The sequence below is a fragment of the Brassica rapa genome, chromosome A09 (genome assembly GCF_000309985.2).
Source record: "Brassica rapa cultivar Chiifu-401-42 chromosome A09, CAAS_Brap_v3.01, whole genome shotgun sequence".
Taxonomy (NCBI): domain Eukaryota; kingdom Viridiplantae; phylum Streptophyta; class Magnoliopsida; order Brassicales; family Brassicaceae; genus Brassica; species Brassica rapa.
In genome coordinates, this window is record NC_024803.2 from 33,686,339 (window position 1) to 33,704,001 (window position 17,663).

General features: G+C 36.6%; 1 protein-coding gene across 1 annotated transcript; it reads left to right on the plus strand.

Moving 5' to 3' along the window:
- The first annotated feature begins 11,177 nt into the window (after nucleotides 1-11,177).
- LOC103841177 (NDR1/HIN1-like protein 10) lies at nucleotides 11,178-13,285 on the plus strand. The gene has a single exon (XM_009117698.3). It carries the CDS (start codon nucleotides 11,884-11,886, stop codon nucleotides 12,790-12,792), a length of 909 nt encoding a protein of 302 aa, XP_009115946.1. The 5' UTR covers nucleotides 11,178-11,883; the 3' UTR covers nucleotides 12,793-13,285.
- The last annotated feature ends 4,378 nt before the right edge of the window (nucleotides 13,286-17,663 follow it).

The following is a 17,663-nucleotide window of genomic DNA, read 5'->3' on the forward strand; positions in this document are numbered from 1 at the left end:
CACTAACCGGAACAGAGTTATTAACATCAGAAGGAGCTGCGAAGACGGCAAAGGCGGTGATGACCAACGGTGAAAAGTTGGAGCAACGACGAGGATTAGAGAGAGGAGGAGGAGGAGGAAGTGAAAATGATGAAGAAGAAGTTGGGTTGAGTAGTGGAACCCAAAATCGCTAATATCCTCTGTTTCTCACGGATTCCACCTATAAAAGAAACAAGTCTTTTTTTATGATGAAATCTAAGAGAAACAAAAGGTGGAAACTTGAGAGAAATAGAACAAGATGTACATGCATGTACCGCAGGAGAGCGCAGGAGCACCGTCGATGAAGAAACCATGACCGGAGCTGATGATCTTCTTCTTCAATGGAGAGTTCCTTCGCAAACTTCTTGTTATGTTTCCACGAAGCTTCACTGGAGGAGATAGAAGGCGAAGGGTAGACAGGAAGCATCATCGAAGAAGAAACCATGGCCGGAGCTCCATCTCGTGCGGTGGCGACTCCACTTTCACTCTCGCTCTCTCTTTTTTTTTCTTCAGGTGGCCGATCAAATGAAGAGAGAAGAAGCTGCGGGACATTAGGGTTAACCGCGGTCTTCTTCGGCCCATCCCGAACAGAGCCCATCCCGCGCAAGTCTATTCCCGCGAGGCCCGCGACATTGCGGGATGTCGGATCTTCGGCCCAAGCCCGTCCCGCCACAGGTTTAAACGGGCCTATCCTGCGGGCCAAGCCTTCTTTTGACATCTCTAAAAAAAACAAGTGAATCGAAGAGTTTTTCCGTCTCTTTAATCATCAAACTGAAGTTAAGGAAAACTAATAATATACTGAGAAAACACAACATATAATTTACGTATAATCAAAATAAATGGTGAAAATTATAACCAAATATAACAAAAAAAATAATAAACATTAGAAAATAGGAAAAATTAGTTTCATGATATAAAAATAGACTAAGGTATTTTTCTAAGTAAATGTAACTTAAAAACAAACCGACAATGAAAATATACGAAACATAAATAAAAGTAAATGACTAAGAATTAAACAAAAATATCAAAAGTTTTCTTCTAATAAAATAAAATAAAACATATCATCATTAAAATCACTCAACAGTAAATTGTAACAAGATTATAAAACTAATATTGAATATCCTAACATCAAACATTTGAAATCAGAAAGAATGATAAAGTAAAAACAAACAATCAAGAAAATAATCATTCATAGATAATACTGGTTAAATAGTGTTCAGAAATAGATATGTCAATTAAGGCTGAAGTCCGTAGTGCGAGTTCGCCTAGCCTTAAAAATTATTAGTCTTGAGCTTAACTTTATAAGTCCAAAAAACTGCACTTTTCGACCCAAACTCATGTGGACCTGAGTCCGTTTGGGCTAGAACTGACTCGAATACCCAAAACTTTATATTTTAGTTTAACTATTATTAATTTTGCAATCAAAACCATTATTGGCATTGACATATTATTTTAATATTTTTAATCTAAACTCTACTAAAACCAATATGAAAGTTGTTAATACGCCTTTATGTTTGATCATTACAAGTGTCAAATTTTGAATTTTGTAAATGTGCTTTTTTCTTTTACGTACAACATATTTTTTTCAAAATATAAAATATCAAACATTTGACCATGTTTATCATAAATTTTATTCTTTTACATATCTAGTTTAATTTTATACTTGATTATTTAAATCTGATTAAATTTGATTTTTAAATCATATGAATAAAGTAAAATAATTTTGAAAGAAGGGAAGTTTAAAATCATTTTATAATTTAAAATAAAAAGTTGAAATTGATTTTTTTAATGAAAATTCGCATGTACTTAAACAACAGAATAGACAATGATAAATTAATTTTCGAAGAGTTCAAAAAGCCATATTATCCTATAAGGACTGGGCTGGGCTATGAATTTGAAACCCAAGTTAATGAAAACTAATAATATACTGAGAAAACACAACATATAATTTACATATAATCAAAATAAATGGTGAAAATTATAACAAAATATAACAAAAAAATAATAAATATTAGAAAATAGTAAAAATTAGTTTCATGATATAAACAATAGACTAAGGTATTTTTCTAAATAAATGTAACTTAAAAACAAACCGACAATGAAAATATAAGAAACTTAAATAAAAGTAAATGACTGAGAATTAAGCAAAAATATTAAAAGATTTATTCTAACAAAATAAAATAAAACATATCATCATTAAAATCACTCACAGTCGACCTAAGAAATTTACTAAATTGTAACAATATTATAAAACTAATATTGAATATCCTAACATCAAACATTTAAAATCGGAAAGAATGATAAAGTAAAAACAACCAATCAAGAAAGTAATAATTCATAGATAATACTGGTTAAATAGTGTTCAGAAATAGATATGTCAATTAAGGCTGAAGTCCGTAGTGCGAGTTCGCCTAGCTTAAAAATTATTAGTCTTAAGCTTAACTTTATAAGTCCAAAAAACTGCACTTTTCGACCCAAACTCATGTGGACCTGAGTCCGTTTGGGTTAGAACTGACCCGAATACCCAAAACTTTATATTTTAGTTTAAATATTATTAATTCTGTAATCAAAACCATTATTAGTATTGACATATTATTTTAATATTTTTAATCCAAACTCTACTAAAACAAAGATAAAACTAAAGTAATATTTTGTAACGTCAAAATAATAAATGAATAAAAAATATATTATGTTAATAAAATAGATTTTAGATTTTAAAGACTTCTAATTCATGTAATATTACAAAATTCAAAAAAGATTTATTACAATTAATATTTTACCATTTGATATATATTAAAATAGTATTCTAAATCGATATTCAATTGTCAGTTTTCAACTATTACACGTAAAAAAAATATTATTAAGTACACTTTTTTTTTGAAAAGGGGGTTTTATATTTTAAATAGGTTATTGGAGTACTTTTTCTTTTTGTGAATTTATTTGAGATGAGATTTCGATTTTTAAACTAAGATAATTTTTTTTTTTAACATCAATTGTATTAATTATTCAAATGAGTTTACATAGTCATTATGCAACAAAGGTGAAATTGATCTAGGAATGTAATAATAAAATTCAAATAGTTCCAATGTATCTATCTTGGATAACTTGTCCGCCACTCCATTGTCATCTGTATTGATCCATTTGAATTCGACCTCCTGAAATTGTCTGCTCCACCATCTTGCTTCTCTAACCCAATTATACAAACCAAATTGTAGTTTCCTTGATTGAAGATTATCAATCATTTTCTTGTTATCACCTTCAAAGATCACTTTAGTATAGCCTCTTATCCAACATTGTTGCATAGCTACTATAAGTGCATTATATTCCGCTTCCAACGGTGATGTAACCAAACTCCCTTTCGCGTGTCCTGCTCCTTTGTATTCACCAAATTCACCACGTATTACCCATCCCACCTTACATTGATTTGTCGTTGGAGTAAATGATGCATCAAAGTTACATTTACTCCATCCTTGTCGTGGTTTACGCCATCTACTAGCTCGAATTGTACCAGATAATCCTCTGTTATTGTTCTGTTGAGGAGGGACCGTAGGTCTTGCCTTTGACCATTCTTGTGCATCTATTTTTGCTTGTTCCAGAGCTCTCCACCATTGTATATTCCGATGCTGGAATATTAGTGTATTCCTACTCTTCCAGATTCTCCAGAGAATACTTATAGGAAGATCTTGAAACTGTGGCCATCTTGGTGATGTGTTGCACATAAGACATACATCAATCTTCTCCTCTAATGTAGCTTGTACATTATGTAATGTGGTATTTGATATTCCTGAAGCTCGCCAAATACGTTGTGCATAAGGGCATTCAAAGAACAAATGTATCTCTGTCTCAGGAGCAGAACAACATCGCTTGCATTGATCGTCTTGTATAATATGTCTTCTTTTGAGATTGCTCCCAGTAGGTAATGATTTTGAAAGTAATCTCCACAAAAAATGATTAATCTTTGGTGGAGTAACATTTCCAGATTTTCCTCTTTAGTATTGGATCACCCCAAGTTGGAGTTGCCTGTTCTTGTTGCGGCAGATGGGTGCTTAACCAATAGCCAGACTTCACTGTGTATGTACCTTCCTCAGTGTAATGCCATCCTAGCAAATCCAATACCGCATGCGGACTTATTCTTATCAGTAAGATCTTCTCAATATCTTCATCAATTACCACTTCTCTGAGTTTTGCTATATCCCACCCAGTCCCATCTCTTTTAATGTAGCTGCTGACTGACTCTACTCGTGAAATATTATCTCTTGATCTTGGCGGCCTTGGAGGATGATCCGCCAACCATGGATCACTCCACATACTGACTGTAGTACCATTACCAATGAGAAATCGTAATCCTTGTATCAAGAGATCTCGTCCATATAATAATGACTTCCATACATATGAAGCTTTCCTTTTAGATTGTACTGTTAGAATGCTTTCCTCTGGGTAGTACCGAGCCTTCAAAATACGAGCAGCTAGACACTCAGGTTGTTGTAGTAGTCGCCATACTCGCTTGCTTAATAGTGCCTGGTTAAACCTTTCAAGATCTCTGAAGCCTAATCCTCCCTCTTTTTTTGGAACACATATCCTTTCCCAACTATACCAATGCATTCCTTTGTTTGATCCTGAACCCCACCAAAAATTTGCCAAAAGAGTATTAATTTCTTCACAGATGGTCTTAGGTAATCTGAAGATACTCATTGAATATATTGGCATAGCTAGAGCTACTGTCTTGAGAAGAATCTCCTTTCCTCCATGTGACAAAAATCTTCTATTCCATCCTTGAGTTGCCTCTTTAACTTTGTCAATGATGTACTGAAACATCTCTCCTTTCTTGTTGTTGAACTGTTCTGGTAATCCAAGATATTTACCGTTGCCACCTTCATTGAATATTCCCAGTAGTGCCCTCATCCTTGTTTTAACTGATGGTGACACCTTGCTTCCGAATGTGATAGATGATTTATTCAGATTCACTGCTTGTCCAGACACCTTCTCATATAGATTGAGAATCTGTTTTAGCTTCCTTCCCGCTTTTGGGTTAGCAAGATAATTTATGTTCTATACATAATTATATATTTTTTACATAACTCTAAAATCTCGGACTTGATTTTTGTATTTTATTAGTTGATTGTGTTACATATAATAGAAATACTTACTTCAAATTAAAAATATAAAAAAAAAATTTAAAATTTTTAGTTATAAATAATTTAATATACAAAAATTTACATACAAATAAAAATGATAAATGTAACAAATTTAAATATATTATCCGCGCGTAGCGCGGAGAAAGGATCTAGTATTTATAGTTATGTTTATACATGCGTATAGTATCAGTTAAAATTCCTTTTTACGAAAACGGCATAAATGTGTGTTGTGAATTCATTTTTAGTTTTGTTATTCTGTGACTTGTGATATCAAAACGTTTGTTTTTTTGCTAAGAGTATCAAAACGCTTAAACTATAGACGATCTTCAATATGGAGAAACATATATGAATTATACATATAACCTCTCTTTGATCAAAGGGTTCGTGTATAGCCGAGGCATATCCACGACTTATCCAAAAAAATCCACGACTTCCGAGATGGGGAGAGCAGATTAGTTTGAGTCTTTTATCAGGGCATAGTGGATTCTCACATCTCATACAACCCAGAGTTTTAAAAAGTACACATGATAAAGATTATGGTGGATCAATCTAGTAAATCGATTTGGAAAAAAAAATATTTTAAAAACGTAACAATTTTTTTTGCAGTTTTATAATTGATATAAACTTCACAGAGTTGACAAAAAATATCGAAATGGAAAAAAAAAATATCGAAATGGAGCACGGGAAAAAATGAAAATAACATGGCGGGGGCGGGGGGAGCAAGAGTTGGCTACGCTAATGTTCAAGTCCCTTAAGGTACAAACACAAATTTTCCTGTTTTGGTCAAGTACACAAGTCACTTTAAATGATGATTTTGATGAGAGGAAGGAGCTGAATTTTTCCTAGTTAGTTTAGGATAGTACTCATATACTATTGATGTATATACCCGGTTTAGTGGTTTAGTTAGAAGTGTGGTTATCTTAACCAATTGTAAATCCTAACTATATATACTTGTAAATGCTCATTTTAATAAACAAGAGATATTTTTATATTGTATCTCCTTCTTCTCTCCCAAGCAACCTTGTTCGTAACATGGTATCAGAGCTAATATTGAGCTTGATTTTTACTTGATCTATCTTGCTCGAGCTCGTGATTCATCGATCTACAAGTTGCGATGGTTTCTGTGAAGAAGTTAACTCGTCGATCGACTCGTTTGACGACCCGTACAGCTCCGATAGCTTCTCCGGCGATCTCTGGTCCGGATTCTCAGGCTTCGCAGGCGACTACCGGTGTCGATCTTATGAACTCGATTCACTCTCCGTTCTTTATGCATACTTCCGATCATCCAGGTCTGATTCTCATTTCCCTGAAGCTTGATGGATCGAACTTTGATGATTGGGAAGCAGCCATGAAGATAGCTTTAGATGCGAAGAATAAGATTGGATTTGTAGATGGATCGCTTCCTCGTCCTCTTGAATCTGATTTAAACTTTCGTGTATGGTCTCGTTGTAACAGCCTTGTTAAGTCGTGGATTCTTAACTCGGTTACAACTCAGATCTATCGGAGTATTCTTCGTTTGAATGATGCGACGGATGTTTGGAATGATCTACATAGCCGTTTCCATATGACTAACCTTCCTCGGACTTACAACCTCACACAGGAGATACAGGATTTGCGTCAAGGTTCACTTTCCCTCTCTGATTACTTTACTAAGTTGAAGACATTGTGGAGTAATTTGGAGAACTGTGAAGAACCTGATGATCCTTGTGTGTGTGGGAAAGCTCTTCGTCTTCATCAAAAGGCAGAACGAGCTAAGATTGTGAAGTTTCTGGCTGGTCTCAACGAGTCATATGCAGTCATCCGTCGTCAGATCATCATGAAGAAGACTTTACCTTCTTTAACAGAGGTGTATAACATTCTTGATCAGGATGATAGCCAGAAGAGCTTCACCTCTGCTATATCACCTGCTGCATTTCAAGTTTCTGAGTCTCCTAATCTACCTCAGAATACTTCGACCATATGCTATGTCCAGTCTGGTGCTCACAAAGGGAAACCAATTTGTTCTTTCTGCAACAAAGTTGGTCACATTGCTGAGAGATGCTACAAGAAGCATGGTTTTCCACCGGGTTATAACATGAAAGGAAAGACACCTGAGAAATTTCAGAAACCTTCTACTTCTGTGACTCCTCAAGTGAATGTTTCTACTCAGCTAGACGCAAAACCTGCTCCCCTTGACAACTTGATTGGGAATCTTTCTAAAGATCAGATTCAACAATTCATTGCCCTGTTTAGTTCTCAACTTCAGAGTAATGCAGTTGCTGGTTCAGGTGATGCTTCTACATCTCAGACACCTACTGATCTCCCGGGTATCACTTTCTCTCAGTCTACCTTTTGTTTTGTTGGCATACTTACTGTATCTCGGCATACTCTTAATACCAATACATGGGTTCTAGATTCGGGTGCTACATATCATGTTTCTCATGATAAAGCATCTTTCATTTCTTTGGATATGAATGTGACTAGCTCTGTGAATTTGCCTAATGGTTCTTTAATAAAGATCAGTGGAGTGGGCAATGTTCAATTAAACAAGCATATTCTTCTCAAGAATGTGTTGTTTATACCGGAGTTTCGGTTAAACCTCATCAGTATAAGCTCCTTGACTACTGATCTTGGTTCCAGAGTTATGTTTGATCCGTCTACTTGTGAAATACAGGATCGTACCAAGGGCTCGACGATTGGTCAGGGTAGAAGAGTGGGTAATCTGTATGTGCTGGATGTCAATGAAGCTTCTGTGATGGTGAATGCAGTTGTTGATATTGGTACTTGGCACAACAGACTCGGACATGCCTCGTTCTCAAGACTTGATTTGATCTCTGAAGCTTTGGGAACAACAAGATCCAAGAATAAAGGGAATTCTTTCTGTCATATATGCCATTTGGCCAAGCAGAAGAAACTTTCTTTTCCTTCACCAAACAACATATGTAATTCAAACTTTGAGCTTTTACATATTGATGTTTGGGGACCATTTTCAGTTGAGACAGTGGATGGTTTTCGATATTTCTTGACTATTGTGGATGATCACTCCCGTGCCACTTGGGTTTATTTACTACGTACAAAGGATGAAGTAATCAGCGTGTTCCCTGCTTTTGTGAATCAAGTAGAGAATCAGTACAATGTGAAAGTTAAATCCGTGCGATCAGACAACGCTCCAGAATTGAAATTCTCGAAGTTCTTTCAAGAAAAAGGGATTTTTGCTTACCATTCTTGCCCGGAAACACCAGAGCAGAACTCTGTGGTCGAGCGAAAACACCAGCACATCCTCAACGTAGCCAGAGCCTTCATGTTTCAGTCTCAGCTTCCGCTTGCCTACTGGGGTGATTGTGTACTGTGTGCGATCTTTGTCATCAATCGTACACCGTCTCCTCTGCTTGGTAATAAGACTCCACATGAAGTTTTAACTGGTAAGATTCCTTCTTATGATCAAATGAGGACTTTTGGCTGTTTGTGTTATGGCTCTACTTCTCCGAAACAGAGGCATAAGTTCCAGCCAAGATCAAGAGCTTGTGTTCTTCTGGGATATCCGTCTGGTTACAAGGGTTACAAGCTACTTGATTTGGAGACTAACAAGATTTCTATCTCGAGAAATGTCATCTTTCATGAGGAGATATTTCCATTGGCTTCGTCTCCTATGAATGAAGCTGCGCTGAAACTCTTCACACCGCCTTTGTCTTCAGGTAACATACCTTTATCTTCATCATCCTCTTCAGAAATTTCTCCATCTCCTGTTCTTCCACCACAAATTTCTTCCAGACCACGTAAACAACCTGCTCATTTACAGGATTATCATTGTTATACGTTGGATTCTGATCTACAATATCCCATTTCGTCTTCTCTTTCATATTCTAAAATCTCTCCATCTCACTTATCATATATCAATACCATCACAAAAATCCCAATTCCTCAATCATTTTCTGAGGCAAAGGATTCTAAAGAATGGTGTGAAGCAGTTGATAAGGAGTTTAATGCTATGGAAGATACAAATACTTGGTCGGTTGCTACTCTACCTGCTGGAAAGAAAGCAGTTGGTTGCAAGGTTCTTTATTCTCTGAAGTTTAATGCGGATGGTACTCTTGAGAGGAGGAAGGTTCGTGTTGTTGCTAAAGGATACACACAGAAGGAGGGTTTAGACTACACTGAGACATTCTCACCAGTAGTAAGCTCACTACTGTTCGGTTTCTATTGAAGGTAGCTGCATCTCGGAAATGGTTTCTTCATCAACTTGATATTTCAAACGCATTTTTGAATGGTGAGTTGAATGAAGAAATTTATATGAAGATCCCTGATGGCTATGCAGAGCGGAAAGGTCTTACTTTGCCTAAAAATGCTGTGTTTCGTTTGAATAAATCGATTTATGGGTTAAAGCAGGCATCACGGCAATGGTTTCTGAAATTTTCCGCTGCTTTGTTGAGGTTGGGTTTTACCACAGGCACTGGAGATCATACTTTGTTTTTGAAGTCTTGTGCTGATGGTCATTTTCTGGCAGTGTTGGTCTATGTTGATGATATCATTGTTGCTAGTACTAATGAATCTATCTCCAAGTCTCTGATTCAAGACTTATCTCAGCAGTTTAAACTCCGGGATCTTGGTGTTTTGAAGTATTTCTTAGGCTTGGAGATCGCTCGTTCAAGTGAGGGCATTTCTATTTGTCAACGGAAATATGCTTTAGAGATCCTCACTTCTTCGGGTATGTTGGGTTGTAAACCTACATCTACACCTATGATTCCTAATCTTCATCTGTCCCTTAAAGATGGTGAACTGATCTCTGATCCGGCGATGTATCGAAGTCTTGTTGGTCGTTTGATGTATTTGACGATCACACGACCAGATATTACTTATGCGGTGAACCGGTTATGTCAATTCTCTTCAGCACCACGTTCTCCTCATCTTCATGCCGTGTATCGAGTTTTGCAGTACATTAAAGGAACGGTGGGTCAGGGGCTCTTCTACTCTGCTTCTGATGACTTGACTTTGAAAGGTTTTGCTGATGCGGACTGGAATTCATGTCGTGATAGCAGACGTTCAACAACTGGTATGGCTATGTTTCTTGGTGATTCGTTGATCTCCTGGCGTTCAACAAAGCAAGACACGGTCTCTTGTTCTTCTGCTGAAGCAGAGTACAGAGCATTGTCTAATTCTTCTAAAGAGATGGTTTGGCTTATCAAGTTATTGAATGATCTGAAGGTTCCTCAGATTCACACTCCTATATTATTCTCTGACAGTACTGCAGCTATCTACATCGCTACTAATCCGGTTTTTCATGAGAGGACTAAACATATTGAGAATGATTGTCATTTTGTTCGGGAAAGGCTTGATCGTGGAACTCTCAAGACTCTTCATGTACGGACTGAAGATCAGGTTGCTGACCTATTCACGAAGCCTTTGTTTCCTTATCAGTTTGAGCATCTTAAGTCCAAGATGAGTCTTCATAATATCTTTGGAAGCTCATCTTGAGGGGGCCTATTGATGTATATACCCGGTTTAGTGGTTTAGTTAGAAGTGTGGTTATCTTAACCAATTGTAAATCCTAACTATATATACTTGTAAATGCTCATTTTAATAAACAAGAGATATTTTTATATTGTATCTCCTTCTTCTCTCCCAAGCAACCTTGTTCGTAACATATACCTCAAGATTTTTTTTATTCAATAGAAAATAAGATAATGTAATGCGAAAAATGAAAATCCAATAGAAGAGAAGGTAATGTAATACAAAGAACGAAAGACAATGAAAATCCTAACCAAGCTGCATTGGTTCAAATGGTAAAGGAGTTCTAGCTATAACTTCTATCACATGGCTTAGATTCGTGTTGATCATTACATTTTAAATTGGAATAATATGTACATGGATGTAAAGCTTCATAAGATTAGTTTTTGGGCGTAAACATCTTTGGGGTACATACAGTTATTAAAAAAATAGAAAATCAAACATGGTATCTGTTAAATATATTATGGGGTTATTTGTAAAATAACCAAATAAAAAAACATAATTAGATTTTTAGAGGGATGGTAGAGAAAGATAGGAAGAGAGAATAGGAGAGAGAAGTGATTTTGGTTAATCGGTAAATTTGAGTTTTTATGTTTGTAGATGCAATTTCTGATATATTATGAAGAGAAGAGAAGTTTCTACGAGGCCCATTTGTTCACAGTTGCTATAAGGCCTACGGAAGATGGACTTAAAATAAACACACAATTGGGAACTTACTAAAAGGAGGTTAACTCTCGTCTCTTGCTCTGCAAGTTAACTTGCCCGGTCTCCTCATCCGAAGAGTAGTTAGTTGAAAGATTTGTCTTTCACTTGGCAGTAAAAATTGGGCATAAGAAGTAAACCACATTCTTAGATTATTAGCTTCTCCATCATTATACGTAAAATCTGAAAGATCCATCACATTACCAATTTTCAAGAAAATGCATATTAGAAGAAAAGCTTAAGTTGATGATGATGATGAAGAAGAAGATTTAGGATAGGTGTCAATTTTCAAGGTTTGGTCTTCTTTTGCGTTTTCTTAAACTAATTTTAGCTCAGCCATGGTGGATTTACTATTTTTATCCAACTTGATTAGTGTCATTCTTTTAACCCAAAAAAAAACAGAGAGAGAGAGCAAAAAAAGTGTTTGGTTAATCTTCATGCTTTCCACTAACCTCCCTTTTGTTTATCCAAATCTTTTCCTGGAAATTTTTCATTAGTTTCAAACTCTAAATCAGAAAGAGAGAGGTAGGAGTGCAACACAAGGATGCCTTCTCCTCCGGAAGAAGGAACCCAACCCAAAACCGATTCGGGTTCGGGCCCGGGTCAAACCTCCGAACGTGATACCAATCAACCACCACCTCCTACACCGCAATCTCAACCGCCTCCACCGCAAACGCAATCGCAACCGTATCCGCCGGTGATGGGCTATCCAGGTTACCCACAAGACCCGTACCAAAATTATCCAAACGCATCTTACCAACACAACCAATACGCCTACGCGCAAGCCCCACCCGCTTCCTATTACGGTTCTTCTTACCCCGCTCAGCAAAATCCGGTTTACCAAAGACCAGCTCCTTCCGGTTTCTTCAGAGGAATTTTAACCGGTTTAATCGTTTTAGTCGTCCTCCTATGCATCTCTACCACCATAACATGGCTCGTCCTCCGTCCTCAGATCCCGGTTTTCTCCGTAACCAGCTTCTCAGTCTCCAATTTCAACCTAACCGGACCGGTTTTCTCCGCTCAATGGACGGCTAATCTCACGGTCGAGAATCCAAACACGAAACTGAATGGATACTTTGATCGGATCCAAGCATTCATCTACAACCAAAACGCGATCGAAGAAGACGACTTTTTGGCGATGGCGTTCTTCCAGCCAGTTTCCGTGGCGACCAAGAAATTAGTTTTCATTGGTGAAACCCTAACGGCAGGAGGGAAAGAACAACCTAAAGTACCGAGTTGGGTCGGAGAGGAGATGAAGAAAGAGAGAGATACTGGAATGGTGTCGTTTGATCTAAGAATGTTGGTTTGGGTTACTTTCAAGACTGATGGTTGGTCGGCGCGTGAGAGAGGGCTTAAAGTGTTTTGTGGGAAGTTGAAAGTTGCGTTTGAAGGAGGATCTGGAAACGGTGCCGTTTTATTGCCTAAGCCTCTTCCTTGTTTGGTTTACGTTTGATCCTTCTTGATTTTTTTTTTATCTTAACGTCTCTTGTAATGTTCGATTGTTTATTATACAAAGTCCATAGAAATCTCGTATAAGAAACTTAAAAGAGCAAATATTCGATTCAACTGCAGATCTAGCTTGTGAAAAGAATTATAATCGTTATTATATCAACCAATCTATAATCCAAATGTTGATTTAAACCTCTGGTTCAGGTGGGTTTATATCACTTCAGGAATGATCATGGACTAAGCCTAACGAAACATTAACCTTAGACTCCCAGATTTTTTTTAAAAAAATTACATGTTGAGATGAAGAGATATATGAAAGAAGGATATCAAAGGTACTAGACTTGAGACTGTAGCTACAGTACTCGGCCCAGAAAGGAAGAAGCCCATGACAGCATATCTCAAGTTCTTAAAACCCTTGTATCCTCTCTATATAAACTTTATAATCTCTTCATTAAGATTAAGGCAATATAATAAAAAGTCTCTGGTCATTTTTTGAATTCTCTCTCTAGCCTTTAATCTTATTTCCAAATCTCATTAATCTCTAATCTCTAATATTCTCTAATCTCTTTAATAATCCTCTCAAATCTCTTTCTAATCTCATTTATTATTCAAGATGTGTAGAAATCTTATGGTATCAGAGCCAGGTTGAATGTTCTTGAGTTCTTGAGTGTTCTTGAGATTATCCAAGGCTAGATCTTTGAAAATCTCAAGAAAGTTTCTGTTGGTGTTTTTACTGAAGAACTAGCCTAAAGCTGGTTTCTTTGGTGGTTTGGAGAGCTCAGATCCGTGTTCAAGCTTAAAGGTCAAGTCTTTGAAGTGTATTGGTGCTTTTGTGTACTAAAGGAGAGGTCTTTGAGGTGTTCTTAAGGATCTAAGTGAAAAAGTTCAAGTCTTTTCAAGCTAGTGGGTTACTAGAGTCAAGATTGAAGCTTTTTGAAAGATGGAAGATAGTGGTGGAGTCTACATGAAAATTGCTACCAAGTTCAAGGGAAACAACTACCTTGTGTGGTCTAGGATGGCCAGGAATGCTATTGGAGGCAAGGGATTGCTCAAACATCTCACATCCAGTGTGATTCCAAAGCAAGAGATCAAAGAAAAGGAGGAAGAAGAGGACGAAAGTGAGACTGCATATGATAAATGGCAACAAGCTGATTGTATGGTGATTAATGCTCTTCTTGCCTCCTTGGATCAGAACTTGATGGATGCTTATAGCTACTGTGATACAGCTAAAGAACTTTGGGATACATTGAAGCAAATCTATGGAAACACCTCAAATCTCAACAGGGTCTTTGAGGTGAAGCAAGCTCTCAATAGTCTAGTACAAGAAGATATGGACATTGAGAAGAATTTGGGCAAGTACAGAGCACTGTGGTCTGAACTAGAGATGTTGAGGCCAAATACCATTGATCCAATGGAGCTTAACAAGAGAAGGGAGCAGGATAAAGTCTTTGGACTGCTTCTCACTTTGAATCCAGCATATGGAGGGTTCATTCAGCACATGTTGAGAGATGAGACTTTACCTAACCTAGAAGAGGTGTGTGCTAGGATCCAAAAGGAATATGGGAACATGGAGCTGTTTAACAAGAAGGGAAAGGAGCTAGCTTTGGCAAATCAAGCAGCGCAAGCTCAAGGAGATCAGGGAGAACTTGCACAAGCTAACAAGGCCATCCATGGCAAGTATGAGAAGTTTGGTGGGAGTTGTGATCACTGCAAGAAGCAAGGCCACAAGAAGAGCCAATGCTGGCTCCTACATCCTCATTTGAAGCCAGCCAAGTTCAAAGAGGCCAAAGCTCACATGGTGGAGAGTAGTGGTGGTGGTGCAAGCAAGGAACAGGCTGGAGAGATGGATAATGGGAAGTCTTTGGTGGCTTATACTGGTGGTTCTAGTTCTAGAGGCAGCACTAGTGGTGATGAATACTTGAAGAGATCAGACTTGGATGTTCTCATCAAGCTCTTCAAGGAACATGGTAACACCCTTGCATAGTAGCAGAAGGTGGTTTCATGTTCTAGTGCAGAAGCTGAGTATAGAGCCATGCTGAAGCTTACCAACGAGTTGGTGTGGATCAAGGGGATCCTGAAGCACTTGGAGATTGATCAAGCTACACCAATGACCATGCATTGTGACAACCAAGCAGCAATCCACATAGCCTCCAACTCAGTCTTCCATGAGAGAACCAAGCACATTGAAGTAGATTGCCACAAGGTGAGGCAAATGATTGGTCTTGGAGTGATTCTACCTTGCTACACCAAGAGTGAAGATCAGTTGGCTGATGTGTTCACTAAGGCTGCGCGGCAAAAAACTATGGAGTCCATCCATATCAGGTTGGGACTCATAGATCTTGGCAAGAGAAACTAGTACCCCTTACCATGAGGTCTTTACTCTTTTTCCCTCATCAAAATTTTGTCCCAATGGGTTTTTCTTTGGTGAGGTTTTTAATGAGGAAGATATCATGGCTTCCAAGCTTGACTTGTTCCACATGGTCAAGCTTGAGGGGGAGTGTTGAGATGAAGAGATCAAGCTATATGAAAGAAGGATATCAAAGGTACCAGACTTGAGACTGTAGCTACAGTACTCGGCCCAGAAAGGAAGAAGCCCATGACAGCATATCTCAAGCTCTTAAAACCCTTGTATCCTCTCTATATAAACTTTATAATCTCTTCATTAAGATTAAGGCAATATAATAAAAAAGTCTTTGGTCATTTTTTGAATTCTCTCTCTAGCCTTTAATCTCATTTCCAAATCTCATTAATCTCTAATCTCTAATCTCTAATCTCTTTAATAATCCTCTCAAATCTCTTTCTAATCTCATTTATTATTCAAGATGTCTAGAAATTTTATTACATTGAAATAGGCTTCCAAATAAAAAGTTTCAGGTTCCCAATTTTTTTTTAAAAATAGTTCAAATATTTAATAAATTGTTTAAGGCTTCCTAAATCAGTCAATCGATCAAAGGACGGTTCGATTTTGTTCTTGATTGTTAGGAGAAAATCAATGAATGATCATCGATGGAATGAAGGGGTTAAGAGGAGTATCATTAGACTACACAGTTTGTTATTGAACCGTGTACAATCACCACAAACAAAACCAAAGGAAACAATATTTAAACAATGGTTCAAAAACGTGAACCCACAAAAGCTTTGGAAGAGTGGTAACTACAAGTCTGGGAGACTACTACTGAAAGGCAAGATATATGAATCTTTGTCTTGGTTCACAAGGATATTAGGATTAAAGTTAAACGCTTGAACCAAATCATAAAAGAAACAACTGTGAAAAATAAATCTTCCTTGGCTTGTTGACATATGTTCCTTTGGATATTTTAATGTGGCCCATTCGAGCTTCATTGTTATTTGATTGCTCTTAGTTTTCTATGTTGAAACAAAAAAGAGCCGTCAGAGCTCTATAATGCAAAAAGTTGATTCGATGATTCTGCATATGGCCGAGAATAAAAATTTATTGAATGGGATTTGACTTCTCATGAACACGGACCACGTTTGCTGGACATGTTGGAAACTTCTCCTTGTTTTAAAGTATCATACTGCGTAAAGATGCATAGAGAACTCACACCTTGCTTGTCTACGTTAAGGAAAAGTATACTATATTCAGTTTTCTCTTTTGAATGTAGCTAAAAAAAATACTCCAAATTTCTTTGGATCAACCACTCAATCCTCCATGAAATGGAGTAATAAAACGTCAAAGAGATGAGTATATATCTCGATTCTTGAATAAAGAAACCGATTTTTAATTTAGAAGAATGTTGATGCTAGTAATTGCCTTTGTCAATATTTCTGAACTTTATTAGTCTACACTTCTTCCACTCCCAAAACTTAAAAACACTTCTGTCTTCTATCTTTTTTAAAAGATAGGAGTATTAAAACAATGCTATTGATAAATGATATACTTTTTAGTACTCCGAAAGTTTCATTAAGTTTATACTTTTTCTATTGTATTTTTAAACATGAAAATATGTTCTTATATATATTCTAATAGATCTCCCATGTTTTGTTGCATACATTCCATCAAATTCTTTTTGTTTTCTAAGCTTCCAGCCCTTGACTTTTTTTTTTCTTGCAAGTTTCTTCCACGAGCTACAGTGTTTATTCCATAATTTTACATTTGAATCAAAGAATATTTTTACAAAAATGTAATACTGTGGCAATTTCTTAGAATAATTTTGAACACCGACATCAAGTATGACTTAGACATATCGATATAACCAGGAATTATAGTATAACTTTGTTTCCACATGGGAACATAAACAGTTAATGCCGAACTGCCAATTATTTTACTTCCAGTACAATAAACCACACAATAAAGATAGGCTTTACACTTTTTTAGAAAGAAAAAAAAAATTACTCTACCAATCCCCAACCATAAGGGCATCTGCATCAGTGAACTCCATAGAAGGGGTTCACAAAGTATTTTTTTATTATTATTTTTTTCTGTTTGATTTTTGTTTTTTGAAAAAAAAAAAAAAAATTAATTAACCGGACCAATCGCGGGCCGCCACGTGCCGTGGAGCCTGCGCTACAGTGATGACCCGGGTTCAGTACAGTGAACCTCTAGAGGCTGAGTTCACAAAAATGAAAATATTTTAATATTTTTTTTTTTGGGAAAGGTGTGAACCTCTGCATTGAATCTTCTATAAGATATGGAAACAATATATATCTAACGTTCATATTATTCCTGTAATTATGTAGGATGATTGCTATCATCAATCCTCGTATATTTCCATTCCATATTGTATAGCTCTTCCTCTGTATATATACAGAGCTCTATTGTTATGAATAAATTATCATTCCATATTCAATATGGTATCAGAGCCATAGATCAAAAACTCTCCAAATATTTTCTTCTTCATTCTGTTCTTCGTCTCT

Coding starts and splice junctions, on each gene's coding strand:
- LOC103841177 (XM_009117698.3), top strand. CDS start 11,884: ATGCCTTCTCCTCCGGAAGAAGGAACCCAACCCAAAACCGATTCGGGT.